Source organism: Lathamus discolor, chromosome 10, assembly GCF_037157495.1.
Source record: "Lathamus discolor isolate bLatDis1 chromosome 10, bLatDis1.hap1, whole genome shotgun sequence".
Taxonomy (NCBI): domain Eukaryota; kingdom Metazoa; phylum Chordata; class Aves; order Psittaciformes; family Psittacidae; genus Lathamus; species Lathamus discolor.
This window is the reverse complement of record NC_088893.1, coordinates 6,532,894-6,550,229: the sequence shown is the minus strand read 5'-3', so window position 1 is coordinate 6,550,229 and position 17,336 is coordinate 6,532,894. Positions and strand designations below refer to the sequence as shown.

The following is a 17,336-nucleotide window of genomic DNA, read 5'->3' as shown; positions in this document are numbered from 1 at the left end:
ATCAGCCTTCTGAGAGCACTCGAAAGCCCGAGGAGCCCTGCGCTCCCCTGCCCCTCCTCTTTAGGCAGGGGGGGAAGAAGGGAGGATGCTCTGCTGCCCACTGCTTCTTGTCAAGACCTTTGTGCACTCCTGAAGCTACTACAGGAGCTGTTACTCGCCTGGGCTGGATATTGCAGGAGCAGGTAATGAGACTGGGAAGAGAGTTTGGTTATTGCCTGACTCCTTGACCTGCCTGGTGGTTATTTGTTGAACCGCTGTTGTCTGTTGGTGTCTTGAGAAGTTCTTCCTTGGCCAGAGGACAGTGTTTGGATATTATAGGAACCATGATTTCATTTTGGAGCTAGGCTTGTTACTGTGTTTTATACAACGTGGGTGAAGAGGATCATAGAATCACAGAATCCCAGCCTGGATTGGGTTGGAAGAGACCTTAAAGCTCACCCAGCTCCAACCCCTGCCATGGGCAGGGACCCCTTCCACTGGAGCAGCTTGCTCCAAGCCCCTGTGTCCAACCTGGCCTTGAGCACTGCCAGGGATGGGGCAGCCACAGCTTCTCTGGGCACCCTGTGCCAGCGCCTCAGCACCCTCACAGGGAAGAGCTTCTGCCTAAGAGCTCATCTCAGTCTCCCCTCTGGCAGGTTTCATTGCCCAGTGACTCCGTTGCTTGAAGTTCTGGCAAACCTGAACTGCAAGGACACAGCTCCTCCATGGACATGTGCCACTTACCAGATATTTTGAAACGTGGCAGTGAAATCTGCCCAGAGATTTCATTTCCAAAGGAGATAGGAAAGGAAATGGTTGTGGTTTTCCTCGAGAGTGAAGCAACCCCCGTATCCTCCAGCGCAGTGCTTCAGAGAAGCAATTTTCTGTGACCTTTTGACCCTTTTATTGTACCTTCCCCAATTCCTGCAGCCTGGGGGGTAGAGCAAAGCCTTTTCTTCCCCCAAACCCTGGGGTATCTCCCAGGTGGTTCTGTTCTGTCCCTCAGAGGCACAGAAGGACCCTGGGGAGCACAGTTCAGTTCTGCAACACGAAGCAGACCTTCATGAAGTGAATTAAGACTGCATGGACCATCCTAATTTTGGCATTTCCTAACCTTTGAACTCTCTAATCCTATTAAGGTAGTTCTGAACAGAATTATTCAGCCATTTAATGTAATAATTCTGCTTTTTATAGCCCAGCAAAGGTTGCAGCCCCACTGTGCCAGGGTAGGAGATCATGTCAGTGGCACCACACAGCACAAAGTCTATTATAGGGGGACTGAATTTGTCTCACTGGGTATCACATGGGCTGCAGAGAAGCCGGGGGCAGATGGGCCTTTTGGGTGTCCCATGGCTCCTGTAGTTTACCACTTGACCTTGTGAGCCCTGCCTGGTCCCTGCAGGAACATGGTGAGTGTCCATTTGGGTGCTAGGATCACCTTCCATTGCTGGGGCAATGTGGCTGTGAGATACCCATCCTACTAGCTGCCTGCAGGTTGCAGGGATAACAGGAGCAATAGGTGGCCCCTCCAGCTCCAGCTGTGCCAGACAAGGGAAGAACATGTCCTCTGGGAGCCAGGGCTCAGGCTTTCACTCTGACAGTGGCTTAGTGCTACCTGTGCTGGGGATGCTGAGGCTGGTGGGTGATCTGTCCACATGCATTACACGCTGGTTCTGCTGTGATCCCTTTGGCAGGATCTGGAAAGTCATTTGCTCCGGTGCTGCAGTTAGTGTGTGCTGTTGTAATACACTCCAGGGGCCATGGTTTGATCTGTGTATGCATCTGGGGGCTGACAGCCCATTAACTTAGGAGCAAGCTGTTGGTACTGGTGTTTGGATACTACTGTTTAGCATGAGGGGAGAGATGCTCAGTGCCGTAGGGTCTGAGGGAGATGGCTGTGCATGCTACATCTCTTGACTTTGGTGCCTAGGAGAAACCCATCTGTGTGCCGGCATCAGTCTGAGGATCTTTCTCAGTATTTATTGTAAGAGCCAGTGTTGCTTGTTATTGCCCCTAGAGCTGTAGGTGTGGCATTGAACTGCAGTAACCACCTCTATGGGCAGTGTCGGGTCGGTTTCAGATACCAGAAGCCATCTGTCTGCATGCTGTAGTGGATGGTGTTAAGTTTGGAAAGCCATCTGTCTGGGTGTTGTAGTGCTAGAATTGGTCCCCAAAGCCGTCTGTCTGGGTGTTGTAGTGCTAGGAATGGTCCTGCAAACCGTCTGCCTGGGTGTTGTAGGGATGGTGTTAGCTCAGTCGAGGAAAAATAGGGACTGACGTGGACTGCGGGGAGCTCTGCTTGTGATTGCAGCTTCCGATATTGCTGTACTCATTGATCTCTGGAGCACTGCTGTGGAAACAGGCAGCAGTCCAGCAGCCTTCCCCAAGGCCTGGAAAGTGCGATTGGTGTTGTGCTTGTGCTGCTCCGGAGGTAGAGAGCTCTGGTCACGTCCACATGGGATGTGGGAATCAGGGGCCAGAAAGCAGACAGGCTGAGGAGCTGCAGTACAGCTTGCTGCTCCAGGCCCCTGTGTCTGGAGAGTGGGCATTCCCTGCTGGGGATAACACACTGGCCCTGTCCACCTCATCTGGGAGCTTTGAAGGGGAAACCTTGTGTCTGGGCTTTTCAAAGGAGATCACAGCTCCACAGCTACCTGCAGCACAGCTTCCCTCTCCCAAAAGGCCTTGAAAGGGAAGCCGTGTTGCGAAGGGGCCACCATTCTGTACACTAAGGCTCCTGTACACCAAGGAAAGCTCACACTGAGCTGGCCAGGTGGGGATGGGCTGTGGAGCATCTATTGCTGCCAACACTGGGGGACTTCTCCAGGCTGTTAGGTCAGGCATGCTGCTGCTGGGAGGGAGGAACATGGAGAGGAGTAAGTCAAGGGGTGAGATCATGCAAGGCAGTGCTGGGAAGCAAAGACATGAAGAATAGAACAGAATAGAATAAAACAGAATATGATAGGGTAGAGTGGGATGGAATTAAATAACCTAGAATAGAATAGAATAAGCATAGGGTGGAATATGCTATAATAGAATGGACTAGGATAGGATAGAATGGAATAGAATAGCAGTGGGGCTGCTGGGATAAGAAACCGGGATGTTGGATCACACTATCCACATTGCTGTACTGTTGGGGTGTAGCGAAAAGGGAGCAGACCACAAAGCTCTGGTGCCTGGAGGAAGCAGCACCGCAGGAGGATGGTATCTGGAGGGAACAGCGCTGTAAAACATGGAACCTGGAGGAAATGGCACCATTAGAACAGCAGTGCCTGGAGGGAAGACAGCAGTGGGGAGGAGGCAATACCTGGGGGGAGCAGCAGCACAGAACGTGGCACATGGAGGACGTGGCACCGTGGGGGACCAGTACCTGTAGGCAGCAGCGCTGTGGGGGAATGGTGCTTCCTGGGAATGGCGCTGCGGGGAATGGCACCTGTAGAGAGCAGCGCCATGGGAGAGTGGCACCTTCGGTAACCACGCCACGGGGGACAGCGCGTGTAGGGAACAGCGCTGCAGGGGAAAGCTACCTGTTGGTAGTCGCGCTGTAGGGAACTGGTACCTATAGAGAACAGTTGCATGGGAGAATGGTACCTGTCAGCAGTACCGCGGTAGGGGAATGGTGCCTGTGGGGAGCAGCGCTGTAGGCAGTGGTACCTGGAGGGAGTGATGGTGCAGGAGAATGGCAGCAGTAAGTGATGGTGGAGTAGGGGAATGGTGCCTACATTCAAGAGCTGTGTGGTGGGAATAACCATTGGAATGAGCAGTATCTCAAAGGCTGTTCCCGTTGCATAGATGCAGTAGGGGCAGGCAGGGAGGGCAGTGCTGCTGGGATGGGATGTCATGGGAGTTCACCGTGTAAGGGATATCCCAGGAGTGGTCTGCAGAGCCCTGAGGGCTCCATGTGGGTGAGGGGTGTTTCCAGGTGTCCACACCAGGGCAACGGAGGTGGTAAAGCTGCCTGTACCGGAGATTGCATCCTTCCCTGGCTGAAAGACAGCCACGTTGAAGGAAGTACCTTGCACCCCAGCCCTCAGTCTGCAGCCGGGGCCTTGCTCCACCCCTTTACCCCCAACCAGGGCTACACTGCTTTTGGGCTCTGGACAGGGTTGGAATCAGTGGCCAATGTTCTCAGTGCCACCAGGTAGGGAAGATGACTCTGATCTAATGCTTCAGGAAAGCACCCTGCTTAGCCTCCTACACTGTCGTATTTCCCATTTCTCTGTACCACTGAACCTCTCTGGTTGCTCCTAGCATGCTCTGCTTCCCTCTTCCTCCCTTCCAGACTTTCTGCACCCTCTGCCGTGCTCTGCCATGTCACATCCCTGCAGTCCCACTGTCTTCCCTCCCAGAGCTGCTCCACCACATCCCCTCACCTGCAAGATGTGGCCTCCTGTGCTGCATCATCCCTGCACACCACACATGCAGTGCTGATGTCTGACATAGAGGGAAGACAGGGAGGACCAAACCAGGCTGCAGATGCTGCAGATGGTGGCAGAATAAGTAGCTGAGGTTGGCTCTCAGCCTCTGTTTGAAGCTACCTGGCTTGCAGTGGGTGAGTGAACCTCAGCACATCCTCAGCACGAGATGGAAGTGCCTGCTGAATGAGGCTGCCTGCTTTTGTCTCCTATCTGACAGTGCACTGTTGAAATCCCCCACTAAGAGCTGCTACGATTAGAGGAGCCCTTAAAAGTGGCTGCAACAGGATGTGTCCCTGCCCTGCGTGGGGATGTAGAGAGAAATAATTAGCAGTGGCACCAATTTGTGCCTCTTCCCATAGGAGACAGCCTGGCACCGTCTCCTGCACAGACTGCAGAGGTGCCCTGGATGTCTGGAGATGAGAACAGACACCAGCATCCAGAACAGAGCCACGGCTTGAGAGAGCTTCCCCTCCTCCAGCCAGAACGGGGGCAGAGGGTGCATCTTTGAATGCCCCATGGTGTGAGCCCCAAACTGTGCCACCCTTTCATCTGGAAAACTCAAAAGGATGTGGCTTTTACTGCCCCAGATTCATTCCTATGCAATGTGCTGAGGCAGAGCAGCCCGGAAGGGGCTAATGAGGCTGCCATAGGAATGTAAAGCTGTAGGAAGTGGGGAGCTAGAAGACTGTGAATGCCCAACTACACAACCCTCCCGGCTGTGAAGTAGAGCCTTCTGCTATGGAAACGGCAATAGGAGGATGGGCCAGCCCTCTGAAGGAGGGGACACAGATGGAGCTTTTACTTTGCATGGCCAGGATGCTGTGGAAGAATGGGATGCTGGAGAGGGCATGGCCATGCTCTTCTTCACCTGGGGTTCAGAGTCACAAAACTGCATTCCTGGGGTGGAGGAGGGATCCAGAATCCCAAGTACACTTTGTAAGGTAAAGTGGGCACCTTGATCCCAAGGGAGGTTTAGGGTCTGCCTCCTCACACACTGCAGGGCACCCAGGATCAGCACTTCATGGGCAAAACTCCCACCCCCAAAGAAGGATTTCTGCTTGCCTGCAGGGGCACAGCAAGGCTCTGAAGCACCACCAGCGTGTGCTGAGAATTAGGCCGCAGGGTCGTGCTTGCTGCTTGCTCTAAATCACAGCTATTCAGGAATGACACCCTGCCCTGTTCCCGGGCTCTTGAAGCAGAGCTGGTTGTGTTCATGGCACATAATATGTTCCTTTAGCAGCAGAGCTCTGATGCCAGCATCTCACTGCAAGCGAAGGGACTGCACTGGAAAAGGATATTAGTGCCAGAAACTGACAATGGTAAAACCAGAATAAAAGACCCTGCTTGAATAAAAGACCAAGCGCTCCTGCTTGATCCTGTGCTTTCTAAGCTGCTGTTGGCACAAGGAAATCACCATAGCTCTGTTCCCTGGAGAGGTAGCTTTTATTTTCATCCTGCAATTACCCTCCATGGACTCAGCAAAGCACCTTCTGTCAGAGCAAGAAGTGACAGCACTCATCTGCTCCCCACCCTTGGAGTGTGCAGCACCGAGGCATGTCTGGAAGTGGAAATGATGATGAGCCGTGTCATTTGTCTGGTAGGAAAGCAGATGAGACAGAGACAACAGTATTGCCTCTTTAATAGAAGTGAAAGACAGCATAACATGACCTCAAACTGACCACATCAGTGGCCACCAAGGCATCCTGGTGTTCTGAGAGGAAGACCTGGTGGATCATCTAGGATGTGAGCTCTGGTCTATGCTTTGATTCACAGAGATGAAAACTGAGCTGTCTCACCTCTGGGTTTGTCTCTTGCTTTCTATCTGTAGCAAGGAGAAAGAAATGAGGCAACTTTAATAGGAAATAGGACAGTTGGTCTGTGGCCAGCCCTGAGAATAACCCCAAAGTATGCACTGATGAGCTCTGCTCTCACAGTGCCCTGCGTGGGCATCTTGTCCCCTGTGATGCTTGTGCTGCTTTTGCTGTCCATTGCCCATGTGCTCATCTGAGTGTGCCCATTTGTGTTGCATGAGCGTGCTGGTGGCACCAGCTGGGCTGTATCTGTGTGTGTGTGCACGTTGCTGTTTGATGCACAGCCCCTCTGCTTAAAGTGCCAAAAGCCGGCTGGCTTCAAGCTTTGCTTCAGGTCCCCATGTGAGTCCTGCAAGGGCCCGTGGGCTCCAGGGAGGATAGTGTAAGGCTGGAGAAGAAGGGTCAGCAGTGGTGGCCAAGCAGGCTCAGGGATGCTGGAGCAGGGCCAAAGGATTCAGTGGGTACCAGAGGGATGCTGTGGGATCAGTGCAGGGCTACGGGGAGGGCTGGCAGAGGCTGAAGGGTGCAGGAGGATCTTGAGGGTGGGTGTGGAGGCTGGGGCTGTGCAATGATGTGACCCTCTCGTCCTTTTTCTGCTCCTCATTAGAGTCCCCTGAGCGGAGCAGGCTGTGAAGGGGGTCTGCGCTGAGGTATGTCCTTATGGCTGCTGCCAGGATATCACAGCTTACGTGTGTGCCCGGGGACGGGACACAGGAGATGCCTCCCAGCATTGGGAGCACTGTGGGTGCCAGAGCCTCCGCAGGAACCAGGGGCACAAACTGGGGTGCCTCAGCCCCTTAAGGAGCTGAGACCAGGGGATACAGTCACTGGAGGCTGTATTAGGGCAAGATATGCTCATGCACTGATTTGTTGCTAACGTTGCCCCTTCTCCCATGCCCAGCTCTTTAGTTCTCCCTTACGACCCTTGACAACTGTTCCTGGCATTGTGTTGAGCCTTCTCCTTCAGAGACCTTCCTCTCACCCCAGGGTTGCCTGTGTGTGAAAGCTGTGCCAGGGTGACTGGGGGATGTCTGTGTCCATGAGCCCCAGACTGGTGCAGGAGGGATGCGCTGATGAGGGCAGAGCGCCCAGCATGCCGTGGATGGCTCCTGTTTGCTTCTTCCCAGGGGTGAGAGGTGCCAGTGGGGCTGTTTGTCAGCAATACAGTGCAGTGAGCCCCTGGGTGGAGATGGAGAGGACTTCTGTGAACCAGAAGAGATGTCTGCAAGTCAGAGCAGGCTCAGGCTCATGAGCAGCTCACCCTTTCATCAGCACCAGCCTTGATCTGCCAGTAGGTGCTTATGGGCAGTGATGTGTCCCAGGCAGTGGCAGGGAGCTGTGTTGTGTCTCAGGCTGGGGTAGGTGGCAAGGAACGGCTTACGTCTGGAATGGCTCTTGAAGGGACACTCACCTTTGCATGGGAACACCAAGTTTCAGCCTCTGAAGACTTGTGACAGGTACTCCCTGTATAAAGGATGCATGGCCAAGGCTCAAGATCTTGCGGTGTCTGGGGCAGAGGGTGGCTGGTATGTGAGGACACCAGACCTCAGTGGTCAGTTTCTCAGCTATGGCAGGAGCAGGGAGCTATTGATGCCCTCAGATAGATACCTGGCTCTCTCAGAGGCAGGTGCTTGGTGCTTGGGCACTCCTGGGCCAGGACTCATGAGTATCAGGTGTGTGCAGCCTCTCTGGGGGTAGATGTGGGTTTGCCCATGTGTGCTTCACTGTGCTCAGGGATTTCAGGCTCTGTGGGAAACCAGACGATGTCTGAGGAGTTCTGGCTGGGCTTGGGGCTCCTGCTGAGGGGTGCCTGGGATGTTTGCAGGTGGCCTGGCATGCCTGATGGAGAGCCTGATGGAGAGCAGGGCAGGGCTGGCCAAGGATGGTGCTCAGGAAATATGCCCTTCAGGGCAGTGGGGAGCCTGCCTGTGTTTGGGGCAGTTCCCTGTCTCTGGGTCAGTGGTGCCCAAAGATGCTGGACCAAAGGAGTTCCTGGAGCCTGGTGGTGCCCACAGCTTGTGGGGTGCCAAGTCTGGTGCCAGCCTGTCTCCTGCTGTGCAAGCCCAGGCTGTGGAGCTCCTCCTGTGCGATGCTCGTCTGCAAAGGGGGTGAGCTCTGCCCTGTGCTCTGCCTCCATTTCTCTGCACACATCTGCTGCAGGGAGGGTGCTTGTCCAGAGGGAGCTGTGACTGTGAGCTCGGACTGGAGGCATCGGTTGCCAGGAGCCATAGGGTTCCTCCTGGGCTCTGCTTTTCATCCCTGTGCTCCATCATAGAATCCCGGACTGGTTTGGGTTGAAGAGACCTTAAACCTCATCCAGTCCCAGCCCCCTGCCACAGGCAGGGACCCCTTCCACTGGAGCAGCTTGCTCCAAGCCCCTGTGTCCAACCTGGCCTTGAACCCTGCCAGGGATGGGGCAGCCACAGCTTCTCTGGGCACCCTGTGCCAGTGCCTCAGCACCCTCACAGGGAAGAGCTTCTGCCTAAGAGCTCATCTCAGTCTCCCCTCGGGCAGGTTAAAGCCATTCCCCTTGGCCTGTCCCTACAGGCCCTTGTCCCAAGCCCCTCTCCAGGTTTCCTGCAGCCCCTTTAGGCCCTGGAGCTGCTCTCAGGTCTCCCCTTCAGGAGCCTTCTCTTCTCCAGGCTGCCCCAGCCCAGCTCTCTCAGCCTGGCTCCAGAGCAGAGCTGCTCCAGCCCTCGCAGCATCCCCATGGCCTCCTCTGGACTCACTCAAGCAGCTCCACATCCCTCTCGCAGTAACACATTCAGCAGCATCCTCACATCCCGAGCTGGTGGTACCCAGGTGCGTGTAACAGTGCTCTCACTTGCTTCTCCGCAGATCTCCGGCCTCTGCCCGATGTAGCCATGACTGGGACCTGTACCCGGGAGTGCACAGAGTTCGGCCACTCCGATACCTGCTGGATGCCCGGCCAGTCCTCCCCCAGCCGCAGGCCCAAGAACGCCCTCAAACTCTCCACTTTTGTGCCTTACCAAGACAGAGGGAGTCAAGAGCAAGTCGGGAATGGCAGCCCCAGACTCTCAGAAGAGCGCAGCACCAAAATGGCCAACCTCCGCCTGCTCCCCACGTACAGTGCCTTCTCCAATAGTAGCCATGAGCCCTGCAAGGACTCTCCCATGGAGGAAATTCCTCTCACCCAGACCTCGGACTTCCAGCCAGCCACCACCCCCTCTTCCCAGACCACCAAGAGGGAGATCTACCTGTGAGGCTGGGCGTGAGGGGCAGGGAGCACGCGCTTCTGAGGCCGGTGTCCCGAGGAACACTTTAACCTTCAATGCTTTATCGCTCCGGTTCTCCAGGCAGGGGGCTCTGTGGACAGCAGGGCAGGGCGAGGAGGGATGAGAGCAGCGCCTTTTTAACCTGTCCTTTCCTGGGGCCAGGGGTGGGTGGGAAGGATGGAAGCGTCCGAAAGCCCATTTCCGAGCACTTGTGGGTGCATGTCTCCGAACTGCTGCGTCGCCGGGGAGGGCTGGGCAGGCTCCTGGTGCAGAGGGCATGGCTGGGGAGAAGGGCTTACGTACCAAAGGTCCATGCAGAGCTGGTGAGTTCCTGGGGCGTAGGATGAGGGGTGTCCCCACGCACGGGGAGCGAGCTGCCTGTCTCTTTGCTGTAGACTCCTGTAAATACGAAGCTTAGGAATGACATTCAAGTCCTGCCTGATCGAAACTTTTTATTGTCCTCGAAACAAAAGACATTTAAACAAAAACAAAAAAATACAGAAAAAAGGGAAAAAAAAAAAAAAGAAAAAAAAAAGAAAGAAAAAGAAACCAGAAACAAACAGGGAGCAAGTTCCAGCTTTGAATGGTTTGCTGTGTGGAAAAGCCCGCGGGAGCGCAGCGTCCGGCCCACACTCATGTTCTATATTGTAAATAGAGATGTGACCAGTCCCTGAGACAGCAGCTGGGGAGTTGGAGGAGAGGGGCAGCGTCCTAGCCGGACTGCAGGGACTTTGCTGTTTCTCAGCCTGGACCTCTTCCTGAACGTTGTCACTGTGCCCACAAGCTGCAGGGTCCCTAGGGACTGCCCGGTGCCATAGGTGGGGTCTGCTTTGGGGGGGGTCCCTGGTGGTGGCCCTGCGCCCAGCGGGTGGAGGAGGGATGGGGAGCCCCCAGTGAAGGGACCGGCTGGGTCCGGAGAAGCCCTCAGTCCCGCTCTGCTGGCAGGGAGGTCGGCATCGGCTGTGGCGTCTCAGCCCATCGCCTTGCGCCTCCTCCGGGGCAGGGGATGCCCGTGGGGCTGGCTGTGCCATGTCTTCGACCTCCATCCCATCCGCCTGTAAGCCACCATTGCCTTTGTGAGGAGGAGCTTTGTCTCAGGGTCACTCCGGGGGCCGCCGAGCCCCTGCCCGCTGGACTCCTGCTGCCCTTAGGCCACAGGGCCACTCTCACGGGGTCCAGCTTTCTCTTCCATTGTCAAAGGTCCACCGGTGTCCCCGGCAGGTCCCTGGCATCCTCTGCTCCCTCGCAGGGCACCCAACCGGGGCAATGGAGAGGATCCCCTTGCCCCTCAAGGGACTCTCCAGAGGGGGATGCCTGGGCGCTTTTCCGAGCATCTCTGCTCCCTCGGGAGCCAGGGCTTCCTGTTTTGGGGGGCTCCATGGGCAGGAGGGGTCCAGGGGCCTCACACCTCATTCCTGGGTAGCCCTTCCCAGTCCTCCCCTGCCAGGATGCGGGGAGGGGCTGTGCTGCACCGTTGTTCTTCCCGTATTCACATTGATCGTCTTCATCTCTGGCATCTTCCTTAGGGAGCGAGGCCAGCGGTAACTGCAGGACGGTTGCCCCCGTGGCTCATCTCCGGTTCATGCAGTCCAGCACCATGGGGCTCTGCTGGGCTCAGCTGGCACGGGGACACTGCAGGGAGCTGGCACCCGGCTGCCGCGGGTCAGAGACTGCCCTGCCATAGCTGTAGTGCCTGTTGGGGTGCAGCGCACCAGGGGCCCCCTCTTCCCAGCCTCCTCCCCTCCAGCATCCCTGTCTCTGAGCAGTTCCTCTCCCTCTGCTTGGGCAGCGGTGGCAAGATGGGGGCAGCTCCCCAGTGTGGCTCCGGTTGGCCTGAGGGGATGCAGCGGGTGACAAGAGAAGGGCGGCAGAAGGCGCCTGCTCACACCCGCACCCCGAGCCCCAACCCTGCTCCTTGCCATCCCCGGGCAGCACCGCATCGCCCGCAGCCCTGGCACCTCGGGGTGTCACCGGAGGGGGCAGGACCCTCCTCCCAGCCTCCTGCTGCTGCTCCCTCGAGGCGGGCGCGATGCTCCGGTGATGTCCAGCCGGGCATCCCTGCCCTGCCCTTGCCCATGGTGGCCGGCCGGCAGGGTCCATGTGCCCCTGGTCTGGCTGCCTGAGCAGGTCACGCTCCTGAACTTGTTTTTATTGTAGCTCTGTAGTTTCAGGGCCAAACTGGGCAGAATGTGCAATTTGGCCGCGCTGGCCAGGATCTTTGACTCCACTGCCAACTCGACTGCTCACGCCTCCCCTCGGCTCAGGCAGCAGCAGTGTCCAGTGCCCCTCTTGGGGACCCTGTGAGAGAGCAAGACCAGCTTTTACCCCAGCCCCTCGCCTGCGGGGGGGCTCCCTGCCTTCTGCTCGGGGTCACAGAGGGACTCTGAAGCTGAAATCACCGTGGCTGGAGTTGCTGTCTTGTCTCCTGGAGCGCCTGGCAATGTTCTCAGTGCAAGGGGGGGTGAGTGCAGAGGGGGGTCCCCGAGGAGCAGGAGGGGTGGGTGCTGGGGGTCTGTGCCATGGGGAGTGTGGGAAGGGGGGATGCACAGTGGGATGGTGGGTTTGGGTCTTTGGAGGGGAGCACGGTGAGGAAAGGGCATGGGTATCGGTGGGGTAGTGGGTATCTGAGGGGTGGAGAGGGGATGGGTGTCTATGGGGAGCATGGAGGGGGTGAGGGTGGGGAGAAACAGGGGGCACAGGGAATGGGTCCTCATTGGGGTGCCACGGGGTTGGGAGGCTCTGTGGGGTGCAGCAGGGGTGGGTCCCTGGGATGATGGAGGTGCTGGGAGAGGGGTGTTAGGGGTTTGTCCCGGGGTGAAGTCGTCAGTGTCACTGGGGGAGGGCACGGAAGAGGTGCTGTGGGAAAGAAGCTCATTTGCACAATTATAAGCCAGAAGGATAAAGCCTCTGTGCACGTGGGGGGGTGACGCTCCCCACGGGCTCCAGTCTAGACAAGCACAGGGAAGAGGAAGGGGGTTGACGCCTCTGCAGGGGGGTTCACTGCATCTCACACTGCACTAGGACAAGCCAGGGGTAAAACCAAAGGTGGGAGCCAGGGAGCAGGCGGGCTGCGTGGGAAGGATCTAAGCGACCCCTTTGTAGCTCTTCAGTGTTGGTTCTATTTATACGAGATTTCATTTCCTTGCTTGTGATGCCTTGTTTTTTGTACAGTTTTATGTACATGCAGGTGTAGCTTTTCTAAAGGAGAAATCCTATGGCAGAGTAAAGTACCCAACTATTTTTCAGATGGTGACCTATGTCTAAGGCAATGCCTCTTGCTAAGGTTGTATTGCTCTCAATGTGTGATGCATTTCCCTGTGCGGGGAAGGCTTTGGGCCTTGGGCTTGGTTTTCCCCGGGCGCTGTGAGCACAATTGATTCCCTTGTAATTCTTTCTGTTCAGAGCAGTGAGCATGACACCGTCGTGATCCCCTTTCCGTTCTCTCCTGTTCTGTTTGTTTGCTGAGCTGTCAGATGACCAACTCCATTGTAATTAGCCCTTCCTAAAGCTTTACAATAAAAGTGTTGAAAACCCGGCTGCTTGTGCCTGATGGATTCTTACCACGTGTCACATCCTTCGAGGCGGCTTGGGGCGTACTCAGGGAAGAAAGCCCATGGAGGCAGTGAGCGGAGGTGGCTGTGGGGAGATACCTGCTCTTGCTGCCCTCTTTCAGGTACAAGGAGCCCTGGTGTGGCTGCTCTTTTCTCCTTGCTCCTGTTCTCTGGATTAAGGATGTTTCTGTCCAGGTATGAGCAGGACAACCCCACAGAGCAGTTTGCCACAGACCAGTCTCCTTTCTTTAAACCCAAAAGGTTTCAGGGAAAACATGAAACAAGGCTTCCTACGCTTGTCCCTGTCACCAGCTCAGGTGGGGAACCAGGGCAAGTCCCACCAACCAGCTCCACAGTCCCGCCTCCATCACTGCTCCTTGGAGATCTGGGGCCATTCCCCACCATTTCACCATCTCCTTCCCCAAGCCTGGGTGATGTTTTTAAGGTAGTTCAGACCCTTTAGAAACAGCTGGGCCGCTTCAAACCAGGGCATGGTTGTGGCTGCTTCCTACTGCAGCTGCAGGGAGCTTGCTCAGCCCTGGCTGTTGTGTTTTCCTGCTTGCCTTTGCACAGCACTGAGCTAGGCAAGATCAATAACTGCACAAGGTACTTGCTTAGCTTGGAGTAGAGGTGCTCCCTCATTAGTGGGGTTATATATGGGTGCGATGTGTCTCAGCTGTGTTGGGCTCACACACAGCATCGTGCCTCTCTTTGCTGAGCTGCAGGCACTGCGTTTGACACAGTCTTAGCACCAGGCAAAGGCAAGACTCATCCCCAGCTTGGAAGGCATCGGCAAGTATTCGCAGGAAAGAAGAGTTTCCAAGTGAAGTTACAGAACATTGTCCCCTAAGAGGGGTTCTGTAGACACTCCTTTGCTACCATCCCCTTCCTGCTGGGCTCTCCTGTGGGCAATGCCCTCCACTCCTGAGGAATCATATCCTCATGGTTGAGGGATTGGGGGTTCTCAACTGCCCTCTGTGCCCCTGAGCAGCAGGGCTGTGTCTCCAGGGATCCTGGGGAACCAAGTGGCCTTGCTGCCTGCTGATGCGCCATCCCAGGGAAAGAGGATCCAGTTGCTGAAGATGGTGCCAGACTCCCACATCTGGCACAGGGGGGACAACAAACATAGAGCTGCCAGCACCCAGCTGCCCCAGGATAACTGGGATCACCAGGGACTGTCTTCCTAAGGAGAGGCACAGTCCCAGGACCTCCCTGCCCGTTCTGAACATGCCTGGCCTTGTGCCATGCCCTATAGCTGTTCCTCATGATCCCTCCTCTTCCCCAGTCAGCCCAGTTCAGACCCCCTGTGCCCCCATTTGTGCCTCCTTCTGCTCCTCCCCTCTACCCTTCTATACCCCACCAACATATCCCATCTCACTCACTTCCTCACCTCCTCTGTTCTCTCCTTGCCTCTCCGCCCCACCACAATGCAGCAAGCCTTCGGGTGCTCCAGCACAGCCCCAAGCGTCACATCCATGCCTTGAGCATCACAACCAGCAGGCTCTGTGCTGGTCTGGAAACTGTTTGGTTTCCATGGCAGCACACATCGATTGCCAGGGTGGGAAGGGACCTCGTGCATGCTGCTGCTGAGGATGCTGCAGCTGCACGGCTTGGGGCATGGGCACAGTGCTGCTCATGGGACGGGTTTTGGTACCCAGTGAGCCCTGCACATGGAGGTGGAAGGGGTATCCTCCTGCCTGGCATGGTCCCACCAGGCTGAGCCTCATGACCAACTGAAACAGAGTTGAAGTGAGGTGGCCTTGGTGTCCCTGCCAAGTCTTTGGAAGTTTGCACAGCCTGGGTCTCCACAGGAATCATCTAAAGTGGAGAAGCTGCTCCTACTGCCTGCTCCTTGACGGCTTTCCCTGTGGTAGAGGTATCTGCAAGGAGGGTGACGGTCTGACTGGCTGCCAGACGGGCACAGTGTGTGATGGGTGATGGGGTGAACTTGCTGCATAAGCTTTGTTCTGACCTGGGTTTCTGAAGCACATCTGGTTCAAAAGGGTCCTGGGCTTACAGCAGCAACTGGGAATGTGCCAGGCCAGGGACACTCATTTTGATGGAAAAGTGTTTCCTGAGGGCCTGACCCTGTGGCTCCAGCTGCCTGCACTGATCTGGCAGATTCATTTGCTTGCACGGTGATGTGGGATGAGGTTTGGGGTGTCCTGGCTCCAACCAGGAGTGATCAGGTGCAGTGGCACCACCTTCCTCATGGAGGCTGCCTCTCCTGAGGCTTTGCTCAATAAGAAGCACGGTGAGGTTTAAAGCAGAGCTGTCAGGAACAACAGAAAATCTGCGCTTACTTGGTTCCTGCTCTCAGTCCCTCACTTGCAGAGCAATGGGCATTTCTGCATGCTGGAAACAGGGATCCAGGTGGAACTCTCAGAACTGCCTGATTTATTTCACTGAGTGAAACAAAATGGTCCTGAGATGGTTCCTGGGCCAAGCAGATGTGATGGGAGGACAAAGTGAGCCAGCAGAGCTGCGCGCAGAGCTGGCTGAACTGTCCAGGCCATGAGTTCCAACCAGGATGTCTTTCTTGCCCATTCAGCACAGATTTGCTGCCTGCCTCTGCTGTGACAGTGGCCTCAGGTGTACTCCTGACATGGGAGTAGGGCACTGGGCCACTGCTGTGCCTGCCTGATGCTTGCGATAAAGGTTCAAAAAGAGCTGAAACATTCTAAGAGCCAACACCGTCTCTTCTGGCAGGGGGTGTGTTTTATGCCACGATGCCCACAGGCAGCTGTGGACAGCTGTGGAGAGCAGGGCTGGCCATGGAGAGGGCACTGATGGACTTCAATAACCAAACCCCACGGGGAGATTCTGTGAGGAGCAGAGCCCACCATGCAGGAGGAGCGGGACCATGGCAGGGGGAAGCTGCAAAGCCCTCCCTCCCTGGCTGGATCTAGGCTGTAGGGAGCTTGCCCTGCCCTGCTTATCCCTCCCTTGTATCACCATTAATAGGATGAGCAGGGTTGCCTCTGCTCATGGCAACTGGCCCTGCATATGTTGCCGTGGCCTCTGGGGGAGATTGGATATTGTACTACAGGAGAAGCCCCTGTAATCACCCACAGGATGACTGGGATTTGCAGCAGCTCGGGGGAGGCAGGGGGGCCCAGCCCCAGGCAGTTTGCTTCCATGCCTTTGGTTGTCTGGCAGCATGATGAAGGGATTAGGAGATTTAGAGCAAGCCCAGCCCCTCTCTGGGGGGCTCTCCAACTGAAGCCCCAGCAGAATGCATAGCTCAGTTAATTCCCATAGGCAGACTGATAGAGAGAAGGCTGGGGTGCTGCTAACAGCAGCTAATCTAAGAGCAGGAGCTTCCCCGCCTCTGCTAGCAGGGAATTGGCATCTTCTAACCCAGGGAAAATCTATGAGGTTCTTCCACAGCCAGATGACCAGCCTGCAACAGCATTCACCCCACATTGCTTCTGCCATCCCTTCCTTGTGCTTATCCTAGCCCCAATCCATCCTCAGTGCTGAGAGCACCCTTTAGCCTGCCATGAACCTCTGAGTAACCATGCCAGGCTGGTCTGGCACCTCGTTTTGATCACACAAGGACGCACAGTTGGTTGGACTGTGCCCTTCTTCCCCATCTGCTCCCAGTGGTGGTGATGGAGCTGAGCCTGGCCCTCACAAAGGCAGCCTCTCTCGATAAGGGTGCTCTCACGGGGGCTTAGTGCAAACAGACCTAATGGGATTAGTGCAAATGCGAGCCACGCTCTGTTCCAGAAGTGTGCCGGTCCTCCCTCCCTCAGCATCCCTTTCCCTGCCTGCCTGTCCATCACCTGCGAGCAGGGTGCCAATCACCAGCTATCTCAGCACCATGCTCCTCAGGAAAGGCAGCTCCGAACTTCCCTGTCCCAGGCTCCTCCAAACTAACAGATGCGACGCAGCAGACTCTGAGCTGCCTGAGCCTGTCTTTCCACCCTGATCTCATTATGGACAGCCAGCTTGTGCTGCAGAACCCAGCTGAGCCCCACTTTCACTTGTGAAACAGCCCTAAATTGTGATGTTACCAGGTCTGGCCCTGGAGAGCCTTCTCAAAAGGCTTTAAACTGGGGGTTAGCGATGTCAGGGTGGACACCAGACCCTTCCTCAGTGCTCTCTTTGTAGCAGCCTTGTCACAGCTCCATGCTGCTGGGAGCCGGGGTGCTCCAGAGTCCCACAGTGCTCTGCTTGTCTTTCTGGGCAGTGTGGGAAGAACCAGCACCTACTGGTGATCAGTCAGTGTTGCAACAGCACTGGGTGTATAACCGCAGAATCATGGAACCCAGCCTGGTTTGTGTTGGAAGGGACCTTAAAGCTCATCCAGCTCCAACCCTGCCACGGGCAGGGACC

The 17,336-nt window shown here is 56.1% G+C and overlaps 1 protein-coding gene across 2 annotated transcripts in view; it reads left to right on the top strand.

Annotated features, from left to right (window-relative positions):
• Positions 1-11,911, top strand: part of PCDH1 (protocadherin 1) — a 54,508-nt gene extending 42,597 nt beyond the window's left edge. Inside the window, exons 5-6 of one of the 2 annotated variants that reach the window (XM_065690422.1) lie at positions 6,816-6,858; positions 9,047-9,131. In XM_065690422.1, the coding sequence (XP_065546494.1) occupies positions 6,816-6,841 (26 nt within the window). In that variant the 3' untranslated portion in view covers positions 6,842-6,858; positions 9,047-9,131. Of the gene's footprint in view, positions 1-6,815; positions 6,859-9,046 lie in introns of both variants that reach the window. The other variant, XM_065690421.1, reaches the window with a different exon arrangement.
• Positions 11,912-17,336: the final 5,425 nt, after the last annotated feature.